The sequence below is a fragment of the Acanthaster planci genome, linkage group LG15 (genome assembly GCF_054643075.1).
Source record: "Acanthaster planci isolate LZ-2023a linkage group LG15, COTS_SCS, whole genome shotgun sequence".
NCBI lineage: Eukaryota > Metazoa > Echinodermata > Asteroidea > Valvatida > Acanthasteridae > Acanthaster > Acanthaster planci.
In genome coordinates this window covers 1,443,342-1,468,439 of record NC_141791.1, presented here as the reverse complement: position 1 = coordinate 1,468,439, position 25,098 = coordinate 1,443,342, and the positions used below count along the sequence as shown (strand labels likewise).

Below are 25,098 nucleotides of genomic sequence, written 5' to 3'. Positions count from 1 at the left end.
ACTTCTCCTTGTTCATTCTGAAGAAAACACTGGCACAAATGCCAAAGCACCTGTTGAAAACAAAACAGTACATGTAGTTCCTCAAGTGAAATTTAATATCAACTTAAAGGTCAACCTCACTGACATATATAAATTCAGACTTCAAATCTATTCCAACATTTCAGCACTTAATTATAAATGAAAGTGCAGGTACTGCCAGGTGGTGTTCTACAAGATCTAGACACAGAGGGCGCCATAAATTGATCAGTTATTTCATGAGCACGTCAGCCGAGTTTGGGCGGCTTGTTTCTCTACGTTCACGAACAGCTCGATTTGTTGTTCGTGGGTCGGCTGCTAGAACGCCGGGAACAATCAATTGGTTATCGCTGGTAGTAAGTGAAAAGCAACATGCAACATGGTGGCGTCCATGTAGGCTACGTTATTCGAGAGTTAATGTTTGGATGGGTTGAATTCTTTTCTATATATACAGGAACATTCATTTCTGTGTTATGGAAATAATTAATGGTAATTTTGCAAAAATTCCCATTGTCTATGGCTTTGGAAGCCATCTCTGTACTTTTTGCAGCTGTTCAAAAATCAAAATCTCACGAGTTTTTCCGTGTGTTCCTGTAAAACGCCGAGGAGGAGGTGTGTGATCCTGTTCTGAGAACAGTGCTCTTGAGTCGTGTTCCCGCCGTTTGAGCATGAGAACAAGAAACCCGTGTCAACAGGCTGCCCAAACTCGACCACAGATAAACCCATTTGTCAAAACCCATACCTGTATTCAGAATAAAAAAAGGTCTTGTTACGGTTGAGCCAGCAGGACAATGAAGACAACCAATTTAACACGGACTTAACACAAGTGTTGTAGTCAAGACCGGTCACAAGTAACAGGGTGAACAATGACAAAGGAATGCTTTCGCTGCAGTTCATTTGCATAGCTTGTGACCTGAATTCAGACTGGAGGTCTTCTGTTGGTCTTGGGAAGGTCTTGACTACAACAGTTTAACACTGGTATTTCTCACCACAAATCTGATTCAGTCTTAAATTAAGGTGAACCTTTACTAATGTCTTCACCCGAAAACCAAAAATACATTTTTTAAAAAAAAGCACACATGCCTTGTACCAGTAAATTGCAAATTTAGAATAAAAATTTCCAAAAAGAAGGAAAACTGACAAAAGTTGAGGTATCTGTGTTCAGACCTGCCACGGTTTTTACACTCGAACTATTTTACGTAAGCAGTGTTTAAGTCATATTTATGTTTTGAGTATTTAAAAAATTCAATATTGGTCAGTTTCTTTCCACTGAAATATAACAGAAAACAGTGAAAGGAGTTACAAGTGAAGTGTGTAGGCACTTTTGGTCCTGATTGCCGTTTTATGTCTTAAATTGAAGGAAATTATTCAAAGTACAAAGTAACTGAAAGTACCTGAAACCTCTTCCCTAAAAACAGCCTTAAGAATACTCTTAAGAAAAGGTTGCCAAGTCCCAACACCCAAATGTCAGGTCAGTTGTAATTCCATTCTCAGAAAATTTTAGAAAACCATCTACCCACAATGATGAGGTCCTGAGAATGTTATATGCAAAGTTTGAAGTATTATTTTCCAATTTACAACAAATTTATAGTATCATCCGTTTATTAGAAACCATGACAAAAATAGCCAGTCCAACATGTCCTTTCATAGGATTAACCAATCAGAGGTGGTTTTCAGGGGAAAATGAGAAACTGGGTAGCAGACATTATCATGAACACACTTTTCTTTTTAAGAAGAAATTTTTGTGGGGTCACTATCCCCAGTTTTACTATTCTAAATCTTTTGATGAAGTCTCCTGTGCCGTTCAGACTCTCAGAGTACCAAAACACAACCCTGGCAATGGTCCAAACAAGTTGATTGTGAAACATAACTCTGCCACCCCCAGATTGTTTTCTGAAACCATTTATTATGACTGGTAACAGGATCAAACAAACTGGTACCCAAACCATGAATGGAATGGTAATCAAACACCTTCATCCAACCTGAAGAGGGTTGAATTTATCCCACTCAATCCGGAAAGCAAAACGGGGTACAGTGTGCCTGGCTATGGCTCACATTACACACAGCTGTGAGTTGAGTTCCTCAAGTGTTTGGAGCAGAACAAAGCCGTTAGTATACCCAACAAGAGATGGGACGGTAGGGTACCCTTCCTCACATGTCCAATCCCTATACACACCCTAGTCTATTGTTACCTATAAACACATCCCCCCATGTCTGAAAAGAATTCCTGAGATTCCGATCAAACAATGACCAACACAAAGGTGGGGGAGTTCTCTACGTCCCAGATCTTGCTTCAAATGTCTGTTAGACTAGTGAGTGGAACACAATATATGTGCTGTGGTTGCAGAAGTGACCATTCCCTATGACTAGGAAGTGAAACTTAGGAGAGATGCGAAAGCTCCTGATACGTGTACTTTGTGAACAAGAATGATGGTTTCGTAAAGGATTTTTGTTCGACTACAGTAAGAGTGCAGAACATGCAGAACATCGCATCACACATTGTAACTAAAAAGTTCAACAACAGATATGTAAAAATGCATAAAAATACAATATTCAATCCACCAGTAGGTCTCTGTGTACTGTAAATTTCAAATATACACGGAATGTTTGAAAAAATAAAACTCTAATAAATTTTAATCTCAGTGTTAAACCACATACAAGCACAGCAAACAAATTTTTAAGTTACATGATTTCATATATATGTATATATATATGTACACGCTAAAAATTTCTGACGTCAGAATTCCTTCGAATTATGTACAGTGATTCAGATTAGGTGTCATCAATGCAATAAAAATCACAAACTAATATTTTACAATTCACAAGATTGTGAGATTTATCACCTTATGTCTCTACATGATTTGCACAGGTGGACACAGGTGCTTTCTTTGATACGGCAAATATGCAAATGAGTCCTTTGCACATCAGCTTTGCACATGAGCTTAAGCTGACTTAGTCAGGCAATGTACTGTTCATGTGACAGCTTTTTTTTCTAGAGATGTAAACAGCACTGGGATATTAGTCACATGTGAAACTGACGTGAAGATTTGTGCCCCGGTGCAAACTGGGATACGAGTTGATGGCCTTGTGGATAGAACACAGTGGCAGTGCCTCATTATATATTTGACCTCTGACCCAAATCTTTAAAAAGGGATACTCTTTGAATCTGTCAACAGTGAAAATTGTTGACAAGAGTCAGAAGCTTGGCCACTGGTTCCCTGTCCTAGATGACCTGTTGCTGTTGCCTCCAGGCTGCTGGGAACCGGCAGAATAGTGTTGATTTGGCTTTTGCATGCCAATTGAAGAGGTCCTTGTATTCATAACTGTACGCAAATAATAAACATATAAAGTAACCATAAAATGACAACATAAGAAGCAAAACATGCAACAGGGGTTACTTGCCCAAGGAAAGAAGGCTGAATATTTAATTTTTGTGAGTAAAATTGGGGCTCTATCTTTTTTCCTCCAAGTGCCAGTCAGTTCTCTTAGCTCAGCCCCCAAATGAAGAAATCTTACCAGTAGTTCCAGGGAGATGTCTTTGGTTACTGGCCGGATGAGTTGCATCATTGTAACGACTCTGTGACTGGTAGTTAGACCCTCCACTATTTGACGACAGAAGAGGAAAGGTCGTTGCAGTGGTTCCAGAATCAAGTTGTGAGTAGGAATACCCCGACCGCTGGGGATTCAGGGAGAAGGAGCTCCCTGCAGGTGACATTGACAAACAGAGACATGTAGTTTCTTATCCTAACAACTTGTACATGTACATCAACTTGGTGGGAGGCCTCAACTCACAGGGTGAAGACAAACAACCTCCTTGCTCACTGATTTCATTTGTTGCCATGAACCAGAGAGATCCAAGAAAACTGATTGGCTTTCAGCATGCGGTAACAATGATCTTGCCTGTATAAATTTACAATGAGTCAGTTTGCTATTCCAACAACCCATTCCCACAATCGAAACAGCAAGCAAATACATGTACATGCATGAGAGATCTACATTATCAGTGTGGCCACATGCTGATTCACAAGCATACATGTACTTTGTTCTTAAATGACCTTGCCTTTTTGAAATACAAAATTGGCTCATTTGGCAAGGAAGCTTTATTTGGAACTAAGCCAAAAACCAAGAGACACCAAAGTACAACAACAGAATACACAACACTTGGCCCTTGGAGCGGATTAATCGCTGTTGGACTTACGGAGTTGAGCTGCTGCATTCAGACTTGGGGAGGACCTTGTCCCCTCCGACATCTTGAGTGAGTTGTGCTGGCCATGCCGGGAGTAGAATCCTGTTCCAGTGGGAGCAGCCTGGACAGTCGTACCCTGGGGTTTCAACGGCGACCCGTTGAGTGACACGTTCTTCTGGATGCTCCATATGTTGTTCAACTCATCCAGTTCTTTGATTTCTTTTTTAAAAAAAATCAAGTATCACTAGCAAATGTAGGTCACACACACCAGTAAAAATACCGATCATGCTATTTATAAAAGCCCATGTCTGTATCATTTGGCTATGGCTTGAAATTACACACGACTCTATGGGAGCTGGTTGCAGACACAATCCATAGACACATACATAATTCCGGGCCACAGCCAAGTAAATTGGGCATCTCCATTAGCCCAATCACACACTGTGCCTATAACACAGAAATCTGCTAAGCACAGAGACTGGCTACCACTCAAAATGCCATACTACTGCACACTCGCTACTGGTTCTCAGCCTATTTTTGCTGAGCGTGTAAAGGTGCTCAGCACAAGTCATCTGTTAACAGCACACTGGGCTCTGGTATGCATTTTGATGCTGAAAGTTACCTTTAACTGGTTTGGTTATACCAAAGCTGTCCCATTCATCACTGGCACTGTTGCTCTTAGTTGATTTCCCTCCATCATAAGCAAAGCGCTTCACACCTGTGAATCAGACAACAGCCAATTTTTTTTTTAACATATAACAATTACTAATAAAGGATTTTTTTCTCAACTACATGTACTTAGAATATTAAACTGTCACAAAGTTTATTGAAATATCAGTCAATTGACAAATGTATCTAAGAAACACACACGGAGATTAATCACTTTGAGAATGCTCATAACTCAAAGTTCGATTTTACATGAACAGCAAAATATTTATATTAAATTTAGTGCTAATCAGGTTTTTTCTCTGATAACTGCAAATTTCCAGAAGATTTCTATCATGAATATTTTCCATGTCGTTTGTCATTGAAAATACATGCTCCTTTCAGAGTAGCTTAGTCCAAAACGTAGGCCATTTCTAATATGGTACTAATTTGTTTCCGATAAAATTCCTGTAAAGTCAAGTTTATGTATATGTATTTACACCATGGTCACATATGTCAAAGTTTGCTCCATGTACATGCTTACAGGTACATGTATATTGAGCAATTAATTTCCAAGGCTAATTGTATCTAATCATGGTGGGCCTCTATGTAGTCCTTCATGTAAATGCCTCAAGCCACAACCACCATCTGTACATAGATGTTGACAGTTGCCTGGTGATGACACTAGGTTGCCACGGTGACTGGTCCGGTTCATCGGTCGGGGACCCATTATTCATTATTCCTTTCTTCATGTCTGAGCGGTTTTCTTTGTCACCAAATGATCATTATCAGCTGGGATGTCTGTGGTACGCACACTGTGTGTGCGACAAATGGGATGGTGTGCTGAATAATGGCCAAGTGCAGAGTAGACTAGGTTTTGTCTTTCTTTAAATTAAATTGACATAGATATATGAGACAAATATGATTGCACTTATCTACAATTCAACTTAAAAGTTCTTTAAATGATTGAAACTTGATTCCTTGGTGTTATCTCCTGGGGCGTACATGTTTACATCATTTAATTATTCTTGTTGCCATTCCATAATTTATCATTGTTGTTTCAAAATCGCAATAATGCTAAATTATAACTTAATACTATTTATTTTGTCCATTTTGTCCAGATCACACCAACTGTCGACGAAATAACTGACCAAAAACAAAATACATGAAACTGGAGTATCAGTTTGGTGTCAGGGGGTGGTACTACCACATAAGAAAGGCATCTGAATTTTATGCAAAAAGTTGCCGAGTTTCGCACTCTATTTTGTTTTGTTTTTCGGTGGAATGACATCACACACCATCTGTTTTGAGAATGTCTGCATCTTGATTCTTGCCTGGTGTCAATGGAAACCAGGTCTTATTCCTTCCATCCTGATTGTGCACAACCAGAGAGGGGTGCCACATGCTCGGTTCCATAAACCTGGATCTCCTGTGAGCAGTATGCTTTTCTATCATCCCCTATGAAATTGACCCTAACAGTCCCAAACTTCTGATTTCAAGATGATTTGACATACATGTACACCCTTTCGGGATTCGGGATAGGCCATGACAGGCCTCTCTAAAAGTTCTTTTCATTGTGCATGTTTCCATGTCATGGTCAGCTCATAGACCTGTCTTTGCAAAAACACGAATAACACAAATATTACCCATTTCTCAAAAAAATCCTTGGACCTTGAAGTTTTTAACCAAAATGTACACCAATATACGAAAGCTTTCTACAGTATATCATATTACATTATTTTCAAAGTAACTGATGTAGTGACAAAAATGTACATTTAATTCTGCGTAACCATGGTAACTTGAATTGTTGCCAGCAGGCCTTCCAAAAATACATGTTCTCAAATACCTGTACCACGGCCATCCAATCCTTGTTAATCCATGTATTTACTGACAACTCACTAACTGCTAGTGGGAAGCCTTTCCAGTGTGTTTAATGATGACTGTCATTTAATGAAAACAGTCAAGTGGCCTTGCCAACCCATCCTGTTTTCAAGATTTTCTTATAATTTTAAGGAAACTTTATTATCACATCAATCACTGCCAAAAAAAATTAACCCTTATTGACGTAGATCTTGCAATGAGAGTGAGTATGGGGATGAGGGTAGTACACACCCGCTATCATTTCATGATTTCAGCACCAGTTGGGATTATTTTTAGCGACGACACGCAAGCACAACTACTGCTGTAACACTACTGGAAGCACAGGACGAGGAGATTTGACTTGGAGTAATATTCAAGAAGTATTTTGGAGTTGTGGTTTATTTTGATGTCTCAGTGCATTGACAGGTGTATCCTTGACTAGGAAGCCTCAATTTAGAGCACTCTCTAAGCTACAAGGAAAGACATCCAAGTTGTTGGTCAAAAGTCTGTCAGTGAGGTTGACACACTGAGTGGATTTGCTGACTTCAACGCATGCATGTAGTCCTGCACACTGTTTAGAGTTCAGCGATGGCTGATGTCCTTCCTGATTCTTTTGGCCTTTCTCCTGTTCTCATCACTCTGCGGACTTGTTTCATCACCGTCCTTGCAATTGTGATCATTGCTGGAAATATCCTCTCTATCACTGTGACGTGTCGCGTGACTTACTTGGCCGACAGCACCAAGGTTCTGATGATGGCGCTGGCCGCCTCCGACCTGCTTGTTGGTTTGTTATCCCTTCTCTTTGCTGTCGCTTCGGCACTGGACAGATGGCCATTTGGGACAATTGGATGTACACTAGTATCACACTGTGCATACACTGGTTTGTTTATTTCTATATTTTCTATCACTGGACTGAACGTTGACCGGTACATCGCTATCACAAGGCCTTACAAGTTTCCTGTGTGGTGCAGCAAACGACGTACAGTAATTTTGGTAGCTATTGTCTCAATTTTAGCCGTCTTTGGTTCAATGATTCAACATTTCATTGGACAACATAGTAAGTACTACCCAGCCTTTGCCATGTGCTATTTCAGCTATACTTCTGATGCTTGGAACATAGTGGTCACAGTCACAAACTTAGCCATTCCAACACTAGTCATAACACCCATTTATTACCGCATCATTCAAATCAGTCGACAACACCAACTGCGTGACAATCCAAACAATGAAGGCAACAACGTTCGAGACAACAAAGCTCTGAAAGTGTTTTTGATGGTCACCTTGACATTTGCCATTTGCTACTCACCGAATTTACTCCTGCGCTTGGTGGAGGGTTTAGCTAATTGGACCAGCCCAGATTGGCTCCAGTTCATAGTAGAGTGGCTTTTCATTGCTAACAGTGCTTTCAATGTGTTCATTTACTGTCTCTTCAACCAGGCTTACCGACAGATGGCCAAGAAAGTTATTCAAGAGAGAATCCTGTGTTGCAAGCATTCTGCTGTGGGACCAGTGAACATCTAATAATGAAACAGAACATGTAACTCTGGTTGACCGTACCAGTGACAGAACCTAATCCTTGATGAGGATAGGCAATGTTGGTACCCTGAAAAGGGCTACTTGGGTAGAGACTACAACAGAGCCTGCTGCCTGATTTTAAGGAATGAGAGAGACGGGAATCGCTGTGGGAGATCCAGTAGAAGGCAACCTAATAATTATAATGCATTATGCAATCTTCAGCTGCATTAAGACTTCATCACATCAAGGGATGTAAAAACTGAACCCAAGGATCTGGCTCTGAAAAACAGCAAACTATCAAAACACTTTCCCTCCGCTCTCATTATGCGCAATCAGTGAAAGGTGCTATGCACTCAGTTCCCTGAACCTGGATCTTTTCGAAATGACACCAGTATACTTTTCTATAGACCCTGATTAAAATGATCCATTACAGGTCCCTGGAAAAATTCATGGGGTTGTACATGTATGTATTTACAACATGTTATGGTCAGCTCCTAAACCTGTCTTTGAAAATATACAAATAACACAAACTTTATCCATTTCTCAAAAAAGAAATTGATGGACTTCGGGTTTTTTACTATCCTTTACATTAGTACATAGAAAATAATTCTACAAGTTTATCATTTTGCATTGTCGATATCTGTGAAGTGAAGAAGAGACAAAAAACTAAATCAACTTAATCTTCGCTCAACCGTAGAAACTGGAATGGTTGCCAACAGGCCTTCCCCAATCTATGCGTACCACTGTCATACAATCCTTTTTACCCAATAAATTTACCGAAAGCTCATTATCAGAGGAAAACCTTTCCAGTCAGTGCGCTTAATGATAATTGTTATTGAAGGAAACTGAAATCTGGCCTTGCAAATCCATCCTGTTCGGGTAACTTATAATTTTAAGGAAATTCTGAGCACTTTATTTATTATCATACACGTATCAATCACTGCCGAAGTTGATTTATTGTGTATAACTAATTGAAATACATGTAGGTCTTGCAATGAGAATATCGTTTCAGTGCCAGTTAGGATTATTCTTAGCGACGACACACAAGCACAACTGCTGCTGTAACACTACTGGAAGCACAGGACGGGGAGATTTGACTTGGAGTAATATTCAAGAAGTATTTGGAGTTGTGGTTTATTTTGATGTCTCATTGCATTGACAGGTGTATCCTCGACTAAGAAGCCTCAATTTAGAGCACTCTCTAAGCTACAAGGAAAGACATCCCAGTTGTTGGTCAAAACTCTGTCAGAGAGGTTGACACACTGAGTGGATTTGCTGACTTCAACGCATGCATGTAGTCCTGCACACTGTTTAGAGTTCAGCGATGGCTGATGTCCTTCCTGATTCTTTTGGCCTTTCTCCTGTTCTCATCACTCTGCGGACTTGTTTCATCACCGTCCTTGCAATCGTGATTATTGTTGGAAATATCCTCTCTATTGCTGTGTTGCGTCGTATGACCGACTTGGCTGACAGCACCAAGGTTCTGATGATGGCGATGGCTGCCTCCGACCTGCTCGTTGGTTTGTTATCCCTTCTCTCTGCCGTCGCTTCGGCACTGGACAGATGGCCATTTGGGACGGTTGGATGTACACTAGTATCACACTGTATATTCATTGGTTTGTTTATTTCTATATTCTCTATCACTGGACTGAACGTTGACCGGTACATCGCTATCACAAGGCCTTACAAGTTTCCTGTGTGGTGCAGCAAACGACGTACTGTAATTTTTGTAGCCATTTTCTCAACTTTAGCCGTCTTTGGTTCAATAATTCAACATTTCATTGGACAACATATTCAGTACTACCCAGCTTTTGCCATGTGCTATTTCAGCTATACTTCTGATGCTTGGAACATAGTGGATATGGTCATAACCTTGGCCATTCCAACACTAGTCATAACACCCATTTATTACCGCATCATTCGAATCAGTCGACAACACCAACTGCGTGACAATCCAAATAATGAAGGTAACAATGTTCGAGACAACAAAGCTCTGAAGGCGTTTTTGATGGTCACCTTGACATTTAGCATTTGCTATTCGCTGAATACACTCCTGCGCATGGTGGAGGGTTTAACTAATTGGACCAGTCCAGATTGGCTCCAGTTCCTAGCCGAGTGGCTTTTCTTTGCTAACAGCGCTTTCAACACGTTCATTTATTGTCTCTTCAACCACGCTTACCGACAGATGGCCAAGAAAGTTATTCAAGAGAGATTCCTGTGTTGCAAACAGTCTGTTGTGGGACCAGTGCACATCTAACAATGAAACATGTAACTTTGGTTGAGGATAGGCATTGTTGGTACCCTGCAAAGGGGCTGCTTGGGTAGAGACTACAACAGAGCCAGCTGCCTGATTTTAAGGAATGAGAGAGACTGGAATCGCTGTGGGAGATCCTGTCTGTGGGTAACCTAATAATTATATTGCATTATGCAGTGTTTGGCTGCATTAAGACTTCTTAAACTACTGTATTTCTGTGACATCACTCATTTGTTCAAAGTGTAGATTATTTTTAAAATCTACAGTTAGCTGTACATGTAGATTCATAACAAATCTACAATCATTGCAGTTTCATAACAACAAGGAGATTACCCACGTGTCCCATCCCTCCCTCCTTGTTTCAGTCAGAGCAGTTGTGACTGGAGGAATGGGGTATCGTATAACTAGAATTTGGCACCGTGACACTGATTCTACTGGGCCTCTTAACTGGCACAGTGGGCAAATTTAAGGGATACCACAAATGCCCACACTCAGGCCTTGTTTGTACATGTATGTTTGTCTTTCTCCATAGAAAATGACGTATAAGTGTCGCTTTTTTTCAGGATTAATGCTTTATAAAGCAAGATTTTCGACAAAGATTTGAATTTTCTCTTCCCCTTTCAATAAAGAATAAATTTGATGTGTTCTAGCTACTTTTCTGTGTCTACGTTTTGCCCAGTCTTTCTCGGACATGTATGTTGGATTATAGTTTAATTGAATTGACGCAAACTCGGGTACATCTTCTAGTTGTACCAAGATTATACCGGTCCTGAGGTGACCGATCTATCAGGATTACTGCTCCCTAAGTTTGCAGTCCAGCACATTTATCTCACTTTGTTTCAAACGGCTAACAAACATACTTGTATAAACTTGATTGAAGAGGTACATGTAGCCTGTAAAGTTTCTTGTGATGTTAATTTTTGTAGTACTGAAAGCAATGTCAGGTGGATATGTACGCTTTATAGAAATTCTTTATTGTTATCATTTAACTCCAAAATCTGCAATGTGATTTGAATCCAATGTTGCTCATTCTCCAAACGAAATACATGTAGATATAAGTATAAAGTGAGCATTTTGGAATGATTCCTACAAAAAGAACATGTACATGTATACATGTATGTAGGGACCAGTGAAGCTCATTTTGAGTGGTTCGTAAAGTGGTTCGAAAACTGCTAACCATACTTTAATGAAGTGGATACAGCATTCCTCAATTTCATAGAGTCCTGTAATGGTTGTAGTCCAGAAGGTTTGGCTGCAATGGCACACATAACAATGATTCCAAGGCACAAGAGGAAGAGAAGAGAGTAAATAAATGTACATCCAGCACTGAGTGTCGACTGCACAAATACCCTCATGAAGTTGATATAGCATCCCTCAATTTCATAGAGTCCTGTGGTGGTTTTAGTCCGATAGGTTTTGCTGCAATGACACACGTATAACGAATCCAAGGCGTAAGATGACGAGAATACAGGTACATGTATACATCCAGCACTGAGTGTCGACTGCACAAATACTCTCGTGATGTTGATATAGCATTCCTCAATTTCATAAAATCTTGAGGTGGTTTGAGTCCGATAGGTTTTGCTGCAATGACACACGTATAACGAATCCAAGGCGCAAGATGAAGAGAAGAGGCTAAGTATCCAGCACTGAAGGTGTTGACTGCACAAATACTTCCAGTGTTTTCCGTAGCCAAAACCCAGGCACAGATGGAACAAAGGTGTGCACTCAGGGGAAGGGTTAATAGAGAGACTGTCATAGACCCGCGACTCCATGTTCGTGCAACAATGCTATGGGAAATAATTTCAGTCAGAGAATAGAACTTGAAACTGTAGATTCCTGCAAAGAATTCTTGGCATGAATCTACAGTCCTTGTCCATTCTCTACGACATAACATCAACGGATTTAAAATCTTGAACCCAAGCATCTGGCAATGAAAAACAGCAAACTACATGTATCAAAACACTTTCCCTCCGCTCTCATTATGCGCAATCAGTGAAAGGTGCTACACACTCAGTTCCCTGAACCTGAATCTTCTCGAAATGACACCAGTATGCTTTTCTATAGACCTTGATTAAAATGATCCATTACAGGTCCCTGGAAAAGTTCATGGGGTTGTACATGTACATGAATGTGTTTACAACATGTTACGGTCAGCTCCTAAATCTGTCTTTGAAAAAATACAAACTTTATCTATTTGTCATAAAATTAATGGACTTTGGTTTTCTTTACTATTCCTTTACATCAGTACACAGAAAATAATTCTACATGTATATCATTTTGTATTGTCGATATCTGTGTAGTGAAGGAGACAAAAACTAAATCAGCTCAATCTTTGCACAACCATGGTAACTGGCATTGTTGCCAACAGGCCTTCCACAAATACATGTCATAAGTGTACCACTGCCATCCAATCCTTGTTAATCCATGAATTTACTGACAGCTCACTAACTGTTGGTGGGAAGCCTTTTCAGTGTGTTTAATGATGACTGTCATTTAATGAAACCATAAAGTGGCCTTGCCAACCCATCATGTTTTTAAGATTTTCTTACAATTTTAAGGGAACTTTATTATCACATCAATCACTGCTAAAAAAAATTAACCCTTATTGACGTAGATCTTGCAATGAGAGTGAGTATGGGGATGAGGGTAGTACACACCCACTATCATTTCATGATTTCAGCACCAGTTGCGATTATTCTTAGCGACGACACACAAGCACAACTACTGCTGTAAAGCTATGGGAAGCACAGGACGGGGAGATTTGACTTTGAGTAATATTCAAGAAGTATTTTGGAGTTGTGGTTTATTTTGATGTCTCAGTGCATTGACAGGTGTATCCTCGACTAGGAAGCCTCAATTTAGGGCACTCTCTAAGCTACAAGGAAAGACATCCAAGTTGTTGGTCAAAACTCTGTCAGAGAGGTTGACACACTGAGTAGATTTGCTGACTTCAACGCATGCATGTAGTCCTGCACACTGTTTAGAGTTCAGCTATGGCTGATGTCCTTCCTGATTCTTTTGGCCTTTCTCCTGTTCTCATCACTCTGCGGACTTGTTTCATCACCGTCCTTGCAATCGTGATTATTGTTGGAAATATCCTCTCTATCACTGTGACGTGTCGCGTGACTTACTTGGCCGACAGCACCAAGGTTCTGATGATGGCGCTGGCCGCCTCCGACCTGCTCGTTGGTTTGTTATCCCTTCTCTTTGCTGTCTCTTCGGCACTGGACAGATGGCCGTTTGGGACAATTGGATGTACATTAGTATCACACTGTATATTCATTGGTTTGTTTATTTCTATATTCTCTATCACTGGTCTGAACGTTGACCGGTACATCGCTATCACAAGGCCTTACAAGTTTCCTGTGTGGTGCAGCAAACGACGTACTGTAAGTTTTGTAGCCATTGTCTCAATTTTAGCCGTCTCTGGTTCAATGATTCAGTATATCTTTGGACAACATAGTAAGTACTATCCAGCCATTGCCATGTGCAGTTTTAGCTATACTTCAGACGCTTCGAATATATTGCTAGTGTTTGTAGCCTTGGCCATTCCGACACTAGTCATAACACCCATTTATTACCGCATCATTCGAATCAGTCGACAACACCAACTGCGTGACAATCCAAATAATGAAGGCAACAACGTTCGAGACAACAAAGCTCTGAAAGTGTTTCTGATGGTCACCTTGACATTTGCCATTTGCTACTCACCGAATTCACTCCTGCGCTTGGTGGAGGGTTTAACTAATTGGACCAGTCCAGACTGGCTCCAGTTCATAGCCGAGTGGCTTTTCATTGCTAACAGCGCTTTCAATGTATTCATTTACTGTCTCTTCAACATGGCTTACCGACAGATGGCTAAGAAAGTTATTCAAGAGAGAATCCTGTGTTGCAAGCATTCTGCTGTGGGACCAGTGAACATCTAATAATGAAACAGAACATGTAACTCTGGTTGACCGTACCAGTGACAGAACCAAATCCTTGACAAGGAAGATCTATCAGTATGTCAATACCCTGAAAAGGGCAACAAGGACAGACTACAACAGAGCCAGCTGCCTCCTTATGGAATAAGAGAGACTGGAATCGCTGTGGGAGATCCTGTCTGTGAACAACATGATACTACTAGTGCATCAAGCAGTGTTCGGCTGCAGGAAGACTTCAGCGCATCAGGGGATGTAAAATCTGAACCCAAGGATCTGGGAATGACAAACAGCAAACTATCCAAACACTTACATTATTCCTTCCATTCTCATTGTTCATGATCAGTGTAGGGTGCTACATGTACCTACTCAGTTCCCTAAACCTGGATCTTCTACAAATGGTAGCAAGGGGGGTGTGCTTTTCTACCATCCCCTTATTAAAACCAGCCATTACAGGTCTCTGTGAAGTTTCATGAGATGGCACATGTATATAATTGTTTACAACACGTTATGGTCAGCTCATACACCTGTCTTGGCGAAAATAAGAATAACACAAATTTTATCCATTTCTGAAAGAAATCATTGGAATTTGGATTTTGTTACTCATCCTTTACATTAGCGCATAAAAATAATTGTTCTATATTATCTGTAAAATAAGTGATGCAGTGACACAAAAACTATATCCACTCAATTTTTGCACAACAATGGTAAATGAAATTGTTGCCGACAGACTTTCCACGAATACATGTTCTACGTAAACCATGGGCCATCCAATCTTTTTTACTCCATGAATACCGACAGCTCTTTAACCATCAGTGGAAAGCCTTTCCAATGTGTTTAATGACGGTCATTGAATGAAACTGGCCTTGCAAACCCATCCTGTCTTATAATTTTAATTAAGGAAACTCTGAGCACTGTTATCAGATCAATCACTGCCAAAAGTGGATTTATTGTGCATCCTTTAAAGACGCACGGTAGTGTAGGTCTTGCAATGAGAGTGAGGATGGGGTGGGAACAGGATGGTACGTGCCCACGTACTACACGTATTTCAATGCCAGTGGTGATTTTTTTCAAGATTGACACACAGAGAAACACTGCTGAAAAGCTACCGGTAGCACAGGATGGGGAGATTGGACTCCGTGTAAAAGCTCAAACAACATTTTGGAATTGTGGCTTGCTTTGATGTGCCTCAGTACAATGACAGGTGTTTCTGTGATTGGGAAGCCTCAATTTATTAGAAAGCTCTGTCGGTTAAGAGAAAGACATCCAAGGTGTTGGTGAAAGCCCACACTTCTAGTGAAATTAAACTGTCAGAGAGGTTGACACACTGGATGGGTTTGCTGATTTCAACGTACACGATGTATATATGTGAGTAGTCCTGCACACTCTTTGGAATTCAGCGATGGCCGATGTTCTTCCTGATTCTTTTGGCCTGTCCCCTCTTCTCATTGCCCTGCGGACTTGTTTCATTATCATCCTGGCAATCGTGATCATAACTGGCAATATACTCTCTATTGCTGTGATGAATCGTATGACCGACTTGGCTGACAGCACCAAGGTTCTGTTGACAGCGCTGGCCGCCTCCGACCTGCTTGTTGGTTTGTTATCTCTTCTCTTTGCCGTTGCTTCGGCACTGGACAGATGGCCGTTTGGGACGGTTGGATGTACGCTAGTATCATACTGTACATTCATTGGTTTGTTTATTTCTATATTCTCTATCACTGGACTGAACGTTGACCGGTACATCGCTATCACAAGGCCTTACAAGTTTCCCGTGTGGTGCAGCAAACAACGTACTGTAATTTTTGAAGCCATCGTCTCAATTTTAGCCGTCTTTGGTTCATTAATTCAACATTTCATTGGACAACATATTAAGTACTACCCAGCCTTTGCCATGTGCTTTTTTAGCTATACTTCTGATGCTTGGAACATAGTGGTCACAGTCATAACCTTGGCCATTCCAACACTAGTCATAATACCCATTTATTACCGCATCATTCGGATCAGTCGACAACACCAACAGCGTGATAATTCAAACAATGAAGGCAACAAAGCTCTGAAAGTGTTTCTGATGGTCACCTTGACATTTGCCATTTGCTACTCACCGAATTCACTCCTGCGCTTGGTGGAGGGTTTAACTAATTGGACCAGTCCAGATTGGCTCCAGTTCATTGTAGAGTGGCTTTTCTTTGCCAACAGCGCTTTCAACGTGTTCATTTACTGTCTCTTCAACCAGGCTTACCGACAGATGGCTAAGAAAGTTATTCAAGAGAGAATCCTGTGTTGCAAGCATTCTGCTGTGGGACCAGTGAACATCTAATAATGAAACAGAACATGTAACTCTGGTTGACCGTACCAGTGACAGAACCTAATCCTTGATGAGGATAGGCAATGTTGGTACCCTGAAAAGGGCTGCTTGGGTAGAGACTACAACAGAGCCAGCTGCCTGCTTTCAAGGAATAAGAGAGACTGGAATCGCTTTAGGAGATCCTGTAGAAGGCAACCTAATAATTATAATGCATTATGCAATCTTCAGCTGCATTTTGACTTCATCACATCAAGGGATGTAAAATCTGATCCCAAGCATCCGGCAATGAAAACAGCAAACTATCGAAACACTTTTCCCTCCGCTCTCATTGTGCACAATCAGTGAAAGGTGCTACACACTCAGATCCCTGAACCTGGATCTTCTAGAAATGACACCAGTGTGCTTTTTTTATCATCCCGATTAAAAGGAGCTATTAAAGGTCCCTGGGACAGTTCATAAGATAGTACATGTACATGAATCTTATGGTCAGTTCATAAACCTGTCTTTCACAAAATATATATATACATGTATGAATGTGAAGGACCACCCCTCTTCCTGCTGTTGGGTCAGATCTAAGGTGCAGTCCCCAAGTGTTTGGGTACAAGGAAACCAACCAGGACTTGTGAGTTGATCTTTATATGTGATTACGTATATTTGATTTCAATTCTCTGATGCATCCCAATTGGTGCGGAGGAAAGAGACCTTAAATACCTGTACGTGTACAACCAGAATAAATAAATAAAATTCTTCCCATACAAGAATTTATACAATGTATAACTGATAGAGTTGAATAAACAAAACAAGAGTTGTTCATTTTGGGGATATTTGCGTGGACAATGAAATCTACATTTGTACTTTGGATGACCCCTTGCCAGACACAGACACCTCTAATGGGTATTAACAATGTTCACTGCACCGCCGTCAGTGTAGCTCTGGCTGGCGGCGTGTAAGCGAGCCTACAGTTGAAGTATACGCACCCGAACAATGATACACAATGCAGTACGATTTCGGCATGTACGGTAACCTATAGAGTGCATGTTGCAATGTCACAGACACACACCTGAGTGCAGAGAGGTTGCTGTCAACTTGACAAAATTTCTTGACTGGATTTGTATCACAAAATACGATGCAAAGATACCGGTAAGGCATAAAATCACGGCGCTAGACTAGCCACATCGGGAACATCACAACATCCCTTTGCAACCCTCAGTAAGGCAAAGGCCCAAACTTACAACTTTCCAAGGCAGCAAGTCACCCAAGCTCCACTACCGTACATACATGTACATATACTGGTATATACATGTTATTTGGGAAATAAAGGCAAAAAGGCCTCATGTTCAAACGTTACAGGGCCAACACGTCTGTCAACTCATATGGGCTGTTCCATTGTTCAGGGTGTACAGGTACTCCATTTGTTTAACTTTTAGGTAAGGCTTTGTTCACGCTAATCCCAATATTAACAGTCAGTAAGTAAATAAAAAGAATGAATCACCCTACATGTAGTTCTAACCCAGGTTGCTCGTTTAATTTCCTAAATGCGTTCCCCATACAATAAGTAGGATGAAATGACCAACTGGTAGTCACCAAGAGCTCTCAGATTGGAATGGCACGGCTGAAAGTTTAGCGACAGTAATTTCAGTAAGTGCCGACACGTACCCAACATAAATTTGTCACCACTCGCCAGAGGACTCAGCTCTCCACATGAACAACATAAATTCTATCCATTTCTCAAAGAAATCATCGGACTTTGGATTTTTTTTACTATTTCGTTACACCAGTGTATAGAAATAATTCAACATCATTTTACATTATTAATATCTATGTAAGTGAAGCAAATTAGCTTAATTTCTACACAACCATGGTAACTGGAATCATGTACGTTTGTACCACTGCCATCCAATCCTTTTTACTCCATGAATTTACCTGTACTTAGATCTAATTATCCATCAGTGGAAAGCCTTTCCAGTGCGCTTGATGATGACTGTCATTTAACGAGTTAATGTAACGTCGTCTTGTGAATCCGTTCTATTTGGGTGCCTTTTAATTTTAAGAAAGCTCTGTTATTGTCACATCAATCACTGCCAAAAGTACTGATAGATATATTGCGCATCCTTATTGACAATGTCACATGACTGGTCCTGCACTAAGGATGAGTATGGGAAGTAAACACCTGCAGCTCATTTTAGTGCCAGTTGGGAGTATTCATAACGATGAGACACAAGCAAAAAGACTGCTGTGAAGCTAACGGTAGCACAGGATGGGAAGACTGGACTTGGAGTAAAATCCAAACCGCATTTTGGAATTGTGGCTCGTTTAGATGTCTCACTACACTGAGAGTGGTTTCCATGACTAGGAAGGTGTAAGAAATGTCAACTTACATAGTACCTAGAGCTCAACCAACGACAAAGCAAATCATCCAGTGACAGTCATTCAAAGTGATCATGGCCATACAACAGGGTGTTTGTGAAAGACCTCACTTCATACTGAAATTAAAATCTGTCTGAGAGGTTGAAAAGTGGATGGATTTGCTAACTTCAATGTACCCCCATGCATGTACATCTACATGTGCATGCAGTCTTTGTTCACTGTTTAGAATCCATCAATGGCTGATGTGCTGACTAGAGTACAGCGATGGCCGATGTCCTTCCTGATTCTTTTGGCCTGTCCCCTCTTCTCATTGCCCTGCGGACTTGTTTCATCATCTTCCTCACAATGCTGATCATTGCTGGCAATATTCTCTCTATCGCTGTGACGCGTCGTGTGACCAACTTAGCTGACAGCACCAAGGTTCTGATGATGACGATGGCCGCGTCCGACCTGTTCATTGGTCTGTTGTCATTTTTCTTTGGAGTCGCTTCGGCATTGGACAGATGGCCGTTTGGGACAGCTGGATGTACGCTAGCCTCACACTGTATTATCATTGTTATGTTTATGTCCGTATACTCCCTCATTGGTCTGAACGTTGACCGGTACATCGCTATCACTAGGCCTTACAAGTTTCCTGTGTGGTGCAGCAAACAACGTACTGTAATTTCTGTAGCCATTGTCTTACCTTTGGCCATATTTGGTTCAATGGTTCCACGTATAGCTGGACAACATATCAAGTACCATTCAGTCACTGCCACATGCTTCTACACCTACACCTCTGATACTATTAACATAGTGGTCACAGTCATAACTTTGGCCATTCCCACACTAGTCATGATACCTATTTATTACCACATCATTCGGATCAGCTGACTACACCAACTGCGTGACAATCCAAACAATCAAGCCAACAATGTTCGAGACAATAAAGCTCTGAAAGTGTTCCTTATGGTCACCTTGACATTTGCCATTTGCTACTCGCCAAACTCGTTCCTGCGTGTGGTGGAAGTTTCAGCTAACTGGACCAGTCCAGGCTGGCTCCAGTTCCTAGCTGAGTGGCTGTTGGTTGCTAACAGTGCTTTCAACATCTTCATTTATTGTCTCTTGAACCAGGCTTACCGTCAGATGGCTAAACAAATTATTGGAGACAAACTCCTGTGTTGTAAAAGGGCTGCTGTTGAGCCAGTAGACATCTAACAACAAACTGGCTGCATCATTTGACTAAACAGAACCATTACAGAACCAACCCTGAACGAGTTAAAGCATCGTGCAATGTGTGGCAGTTTTGAGACTATGTGTATACATGGCAGCTCATCTCACCAACACATTTTGATTTGAAGCGAAGGATTAAGCCGTACAAAGCAAGACTACAATCCATCAAACACTTCTGCTTTCTACCATTATTATGCAGAGTCAGAGAAATGACCATATCATCAGTGTTTCACGAAGTGACAAAAATCTGGAATATCAATGATTTTTCCATCTTGAGTTTTTTTCTGTCATTTTATTTCCTTTGACCCAAAGAACAAATTAGCAGAGTTTCAAAGCAAAATGTTGTTTACTTTCCTAGTAACTGTAATTAAACTAACAAAAAGCTTGGTCTCTACAGTATGTTTCTCTGTTTTTACTTAGTGACAAAAAGTCACATCGTTCGATAGACAAATAAAACAATATACTAAATTCCTGTAGAGTCTGTGTGTGTACACATGTGTGCAAACTATGTTGACATTAACACCTGTGCAAATGTAATGAAATGTAACAATTTTATAAAGTGTGTATAATGCAACAGGAAAAAAATAACGACCTGTTTTCACGACTTTTATTAGTTTTTTATTCATGAATTACTCTTTAATTAAAACAAGGTATCAGAAACTAAGTATGGATTAGGATTTTTCAAGTCTTACATTTCATGACTTTGTAAAAAAATTTCCTCAATACGTATCATAAAACTGATTGAAAACGTGTATATTGAAAAGGATAGTATTTTTAAACGCGTTTATCTTGGATTGTCCATTTGGCAAGTTTTTGAGGTTTTTGTCCCTTCATGACGATATAATCACACAGAAGTGCCTCGGCTTGCTACTGAATGAACGAGCATGGTACTCCAAACACTGACCAATACATAGCCATAACAAGGACCAATGAGTTTCCTAGGTAGGACACCATGGGACTCGTTAACATTCTTGTAAAACTACATGTGCTGTACAATTGCTGTGACCTTCGTGTAGTTCAATATTAGAGTTATAATGTATACTGGTACATGTATCATAGACGTACATGTAGGTATTTGGAAATGTGCTCTGTATTACATGTACATATATGTGACTTCTACATTGTGCTGTTGTCGTAGGCGACTATGGTGTTCCCTTTTTTCTAGTACATGTAGTCACAAAGTGCAGAAAAAGAATTGACAGTAGTTGAGTCTAATCTGAAGCCTGTATATCTGCACAAAATGTGTGCAATTAATCAAATCTTCGTACATATACGTGTACAGGTACATGTACACACATGTACACCTGTAATGATGTCATACATAATGCTAATTAATGGCTACAGTTACTGTACATAATGTACATGTATGTATGTATTAAATAAAGAAATAGAAACAGCTCCAAAATAAATAAATAAACCCAAAATTAAATTATGAAAATTATACCTTACTTCATTGAGATGAAATTCCAATTCCACATTCGTACTGTATGTAGAAATGGAATAAAATATACAGATAAAATACATACTGTACATGTAATGTCTTATCCTCGATTCCTAACCATAATACAAAATATTAATCAGGATTATTTGTCACTTGAATATCATATTCTTAACGGTAATTTTTACTGCAAGTCCACAGCTTATAATAATCCTGTTTCAAACTGAAAATGCCTTTGTATTCAGCATTCCAAGCTCTTGCAACTATCAAACTGGGCTCCTTGGAAGTAAGCCACAGCACAGTATGAATGAAGACCCTCAACTTACATAAGTAGAGCTTTGTTAGAGATGTACATAAAAAGCCAATTCTCATTTAAATACTAAACCAATACAAACACCAGAACCAAGCAGGCTCAAGTCTGTATCACCATGGATGACAAATCAACTAAACCAATCTAGTCCATGCCAGACACTGAAGTGATGTTTTCCTTTTGGCTTTTACAATTTTTTTTTCAAAACTAAGGATGAAGTACGAGTTTGGAACAAACACGGCAGCCTGGCTGCAGTATGGAAACCAAAATTAAAAATCAAAGATCATGCTACAGTAGTGGTTGTGAAAAAGTGGCAAAGTTTTGCTAAGTGCTCCTACATTGCACATGTATGTAACAGGAACACTACTTATCAATTCGTGCCCCTGGACAAGTGCAGTTTTCAACCTGTATACATATCGACAAACTGAGCTGAAATCTTCCACTAACACAACATGTACCCAGTATGCATACAAGACCATTTCATAAAGAATACGGCTGAGTCAATTCAAATAGGTCACTATTCGAATATTTGACTTTCAACTCTATCAAATATCTGAATATTCAGTTGTACCAACCGGCAGATTGTTGATGAAAAAACCACATATAAAATCAGTTGCAATTATGCACACAATTGTACACTGTACATGTAATCACTACGATGGCTTCTCACTTGCAGGACTATCTCCAGCCACAATTTAGCAAGATTTAACAGATGAACAATACTTCTTGCCCTGTCTGAAATCTCAATTCCTTTTAAATTCTTTTATGAATAATTTAATTTTTAAATCGTAAGATATTAATTCAGTTGCTTTTTATTTGAATCTGCTTTAAAAAGCCTCCATAGTGCAATTTTTCACATTTAAAACAAAAGAGCATACTCCCTAGCTTTTCATGAATTTTGCATACGAATATTCAAATTTGAAAAATAATATTTGAATATTTGATAATCGATCAGATAATCGGATCTTCAGCACAGCCCCAATAAAGAAGTATGCCAAGAATTGAAACCAGTCAGTTTGTAAGACTGAATACTGGAATTTTCTCAGAATCTGCAAACAAATTGTAGTTGTATCACGTAAGCAAATGACTTTGAGAGGAACCTTGTAGAGTCATTCTATCTATTCACAATACATACATGTATATGTATGTGCATGCACACATGTACATGGACATTATAGTCTGAAACAACTTCTCTGTACAATTACTAATGCCCATGACAACAGGCAGGAGGCAGACAAGAATTTACGTCCGTTCCACCTACATGTACATGTAACACAAGGACCATTTTTTGCATACTTCTTGGGACAGTTTTGTTGCCCCAGTAAAACAGACCAATGACCAAAAACAGACAAGAAAGAGAGGAACTTGGAAGCTTAGCAAAGTACCAATACTTGTATTACATTTAGATATATCAGGAGTAAACACGCTTTCCAACCGGTCTTTGCCAAATTGCTGGATTTTTCCGATACACGAGTAGAATTTGAATCGTGTACAAAGTAATGTGACTCACACAAATATTGAACTCAATTGATGTCTGCATTTGTGTAAAAGATGTCTTGCAGGTACATGTATGTCCATGTACAGGTGTTTGTACAAATGCAAAATGAAAGGGAAAAATGTCTGCCGAGTCTCTCTGTGGGTACATGACCTCAGACACGTACATGGGTTGTGCTGTATCGACTTTTAAAAGAAATCTCTCACTGACACTGCCTCAAGGAAAAAAACAGTGAAACGGTCGATGGCAGTTCCAATCAAATGGAAACTGACTCTGTAAAGGAGAGACACTCAAAGAGAAGTGCTGTATATGAGAGAAGAGAATGGAAGGAAAAAAAATCAATGTATCGGAGAGTGGACAAGGACAACGGCAGATTGCTATCCTGTTGATAGTTCTCAGCTTTGTTTGGCAAGCTAGGAGTATTGATTGAAAGTCAAAGAGGCCGTGACACGGCATAAGAAACATTGCAGAAAAATATCACGTTTAATGTTTTTAAAAAATGTGACTCAGTTCCTAAGCTTGCAAACTGATCAGAAAGTTAAAAACATCAAGGCTGATTGTGACAATTTTAATCTTTTTTATGACCTAACCAAGACAACTCTCAAAATAATCACAGCAGAAAAAGAGATTCATGAGATTTTTAACAAATAAACATGCGGTTTGACAGACTAAAGAGTTCAAACAAAAGATGTAACATGTTTTAAGAATTCTTGAAGGAAGTATGTTTAGTAAAGTTACATACAACTTCAATCCATATTACAAAAACGTTAATGTTAATTGTTATGGCTTGCAACTGCGAAAAATTATGGAAGGTTACATTGTCATTAAAAATGAAGTTTGTTTAAGATCTGAAATAGCCCTGTCATTAAAAATCCTAAAACTTATAAGAATTTTGTTTCACTACATTTTCATATATATTTGAGTAAATGTAGCTAGCTAAAGACATCGCACCATTTTATTTTTAAAACAGGTTATTTTCTGAAATGATTTGTTAGTAATAATATTGAGTTTATTGAAAAATTTAAACACAGGATGAGCTTGAAATGCACATCACATAGCCTCATAGGCCTAGGCCTAAATGACGAATAGCCGCTGCTTTAATTAAGTCACGGTGTACTGGCCTAACTAAACTACTTCAATTAACCAATCATTCAAGCACAGAGCAAGGACGATTTAAGTAAGCAACAACCCTCCCTGTCAGTCAGAGATAGTAGTCAGGTACGTCGTGCATGCAAACATAATCGCCCGTACGAATGCAGCCAGCTGCCGGCCGGTGCGATGTGACGTCCACTGCGAGTAGTACCGCCTACGATGTTGACCGTGCCAATCAAGAGGTTTAAAATCAAACATTACGCAGTAAAATCAAATAACCTTGATAACATACCGCTCTTGAAGTCTCCCTGATCTCGCATGGTGGATCTCAGCTCACGAAATCATGTTGGAGTTATATTTGGGGGCTAGTCACTCTCGGTCTCCCCTCGTTAAGGTCAAATTTTCGCCGTTTGCGTAGCTGCGCTAGTCTTTGATACGGATGCAATTTTCCAAATCACGGCTTCTTTAGCAAACGGCT

At 39.9% G+C, this 25,098-nt stretch overlaps 5 protein-coding genes and 1 pseudogene across 5 annotated transcripts; 5 read left to right on the top strand and 1 right to left on the bottom strand.

Moving 5' to 3' along the window:
- Positions 1-72: 72 nt before the first annotated feature.
- On the bottom strand, positions 73-25,071 carry LOC110974562 (uncharacterized). Its single transcript, XM_022226299.2, has 5 exons — positions 24,913-25,071; positions 4,824-4,919; positions 4,214-4,420; positions 3,532-3,717; positions 73-3,338 (listed from the first exon to the last, which is right to left on the bottom strand). Exons 1-5 carry the CDS (start codon positions 24,938-24,940, stop codon positions 3,211-3,213), a joined length of 645 nt encoding a protein of 214 aa, XP_022081991.2. The 5' UTR covers positions 24,941-25,071; the 3' UTR covers positions 73-3,210.
- On the top strand, positions 7,220-8,227 carry LOC110974559 (beta-4C adrenergic receptor-like). The gene has a single exon (XM_022226297.2). It carries the CDS (start codon positions 7,295-7,297, stop codon positions 8,225-8,227), a length of 933 nt encoding a protein of 310 aa, XP_022081989.2. The 5' UTR covers positions 7,220-7,294.
- Positions 9,546-10,966, top strand: LOC147796576 (beta-4C adrenergic receptor-like). The gene has a single exon (XM_087146951.1). It carries the CDS (start codon positions 9,546-9,548, stop codon positions 10,476-10,478), a length of 933 nt encoding a protein of 310 aa, XP_087003077.1. The 3' UTR covers positions 10,479-10,966.
- LOC147796575 (melatonin receptor type 1A-A-like) lies at positions 13,397-14,404 on the top strand. Its single transcript, XM_087146952.1, has one exon. It carries the CDS (start codon positions 13,472-13,474, stop codon positions 14,402-14,404), a length of 933 nt encoding a protein of 310 aa, XP_087003078.1. The 5' UTR covers positions 13,397-13,471.
- Positions 15,772-16,718, top strand: LOC110974560 (beta-4C adrenergic receptor-like). Its single transcript, XM_087146953.1, has one exon. It carries the CDS (start codon positions 15,801-15,803, stop codon positions 16,716-16,718), a length of 918 nt encoding a protein of 305 aa, XP_087003079.1. The 5' UTR covers positions 15,772-15,800.
- LOC147796574 (beta-4C adrenergic receptor-like) lies at positions 19,265-20,723 on the top strand (annotated as a pseudogene).
- Positions 25,072-25,098: the final 27 nt, after the last annotated feature.

Excerpts from the sequence above, each read along its gene's own strand:
- LOC147796576 (XM_087146951.1), top strand. The coding sequence starts at position 9,546 with ATGGCTGATGTCCTTCCTGATTCTTTTGGCCTTTCTCCTGTTCTCATC.
- LOC110974560 (XM_087146953.1), top strand. The coding sequence starts at position 15,801 with ATGGCCGATGTTCTTCCTGATTCTTTTGGCCTGTCCCCTCTTCTCATT.
- LOC110974562 (XM_022226299.2), bottom strand. The coding sequence starts at position 24,940 with ATGCGAGATCAGGGAGACTTCAAGAGCG. Across the intron at positions 4,421-4,823 it reads TATAACCAAACCAGTTAAAG|AAATCAAAGAACTGGATGAG; the intron begins GTAACTTTCAGC and ends TTTTTAAAAAAG. Across the intron at positions 3,718-4,213 it reads GAATGCAGCAGCTCAACTCC|GGAGCTCCTTCTCCCTGAAT; the intron begins GTAAGTCCAACA and ends TGTCACCTGCAG.
- LOC110974559 (XM_022226297.2), top strand. The coding sequence starts at position 7,295 with ATGGCTGATGTCCTTCCTGATTCTTTTGGCCTTTCTCCTGTTCTCATC.
- LOC147796575 (XM_087146952.1), top strand. The coding sequence starts at position 13,472 with ATGGCTGATGTCCTTCCTGATTCTTTTGGCCTTTCTCCTGTTCTCATC.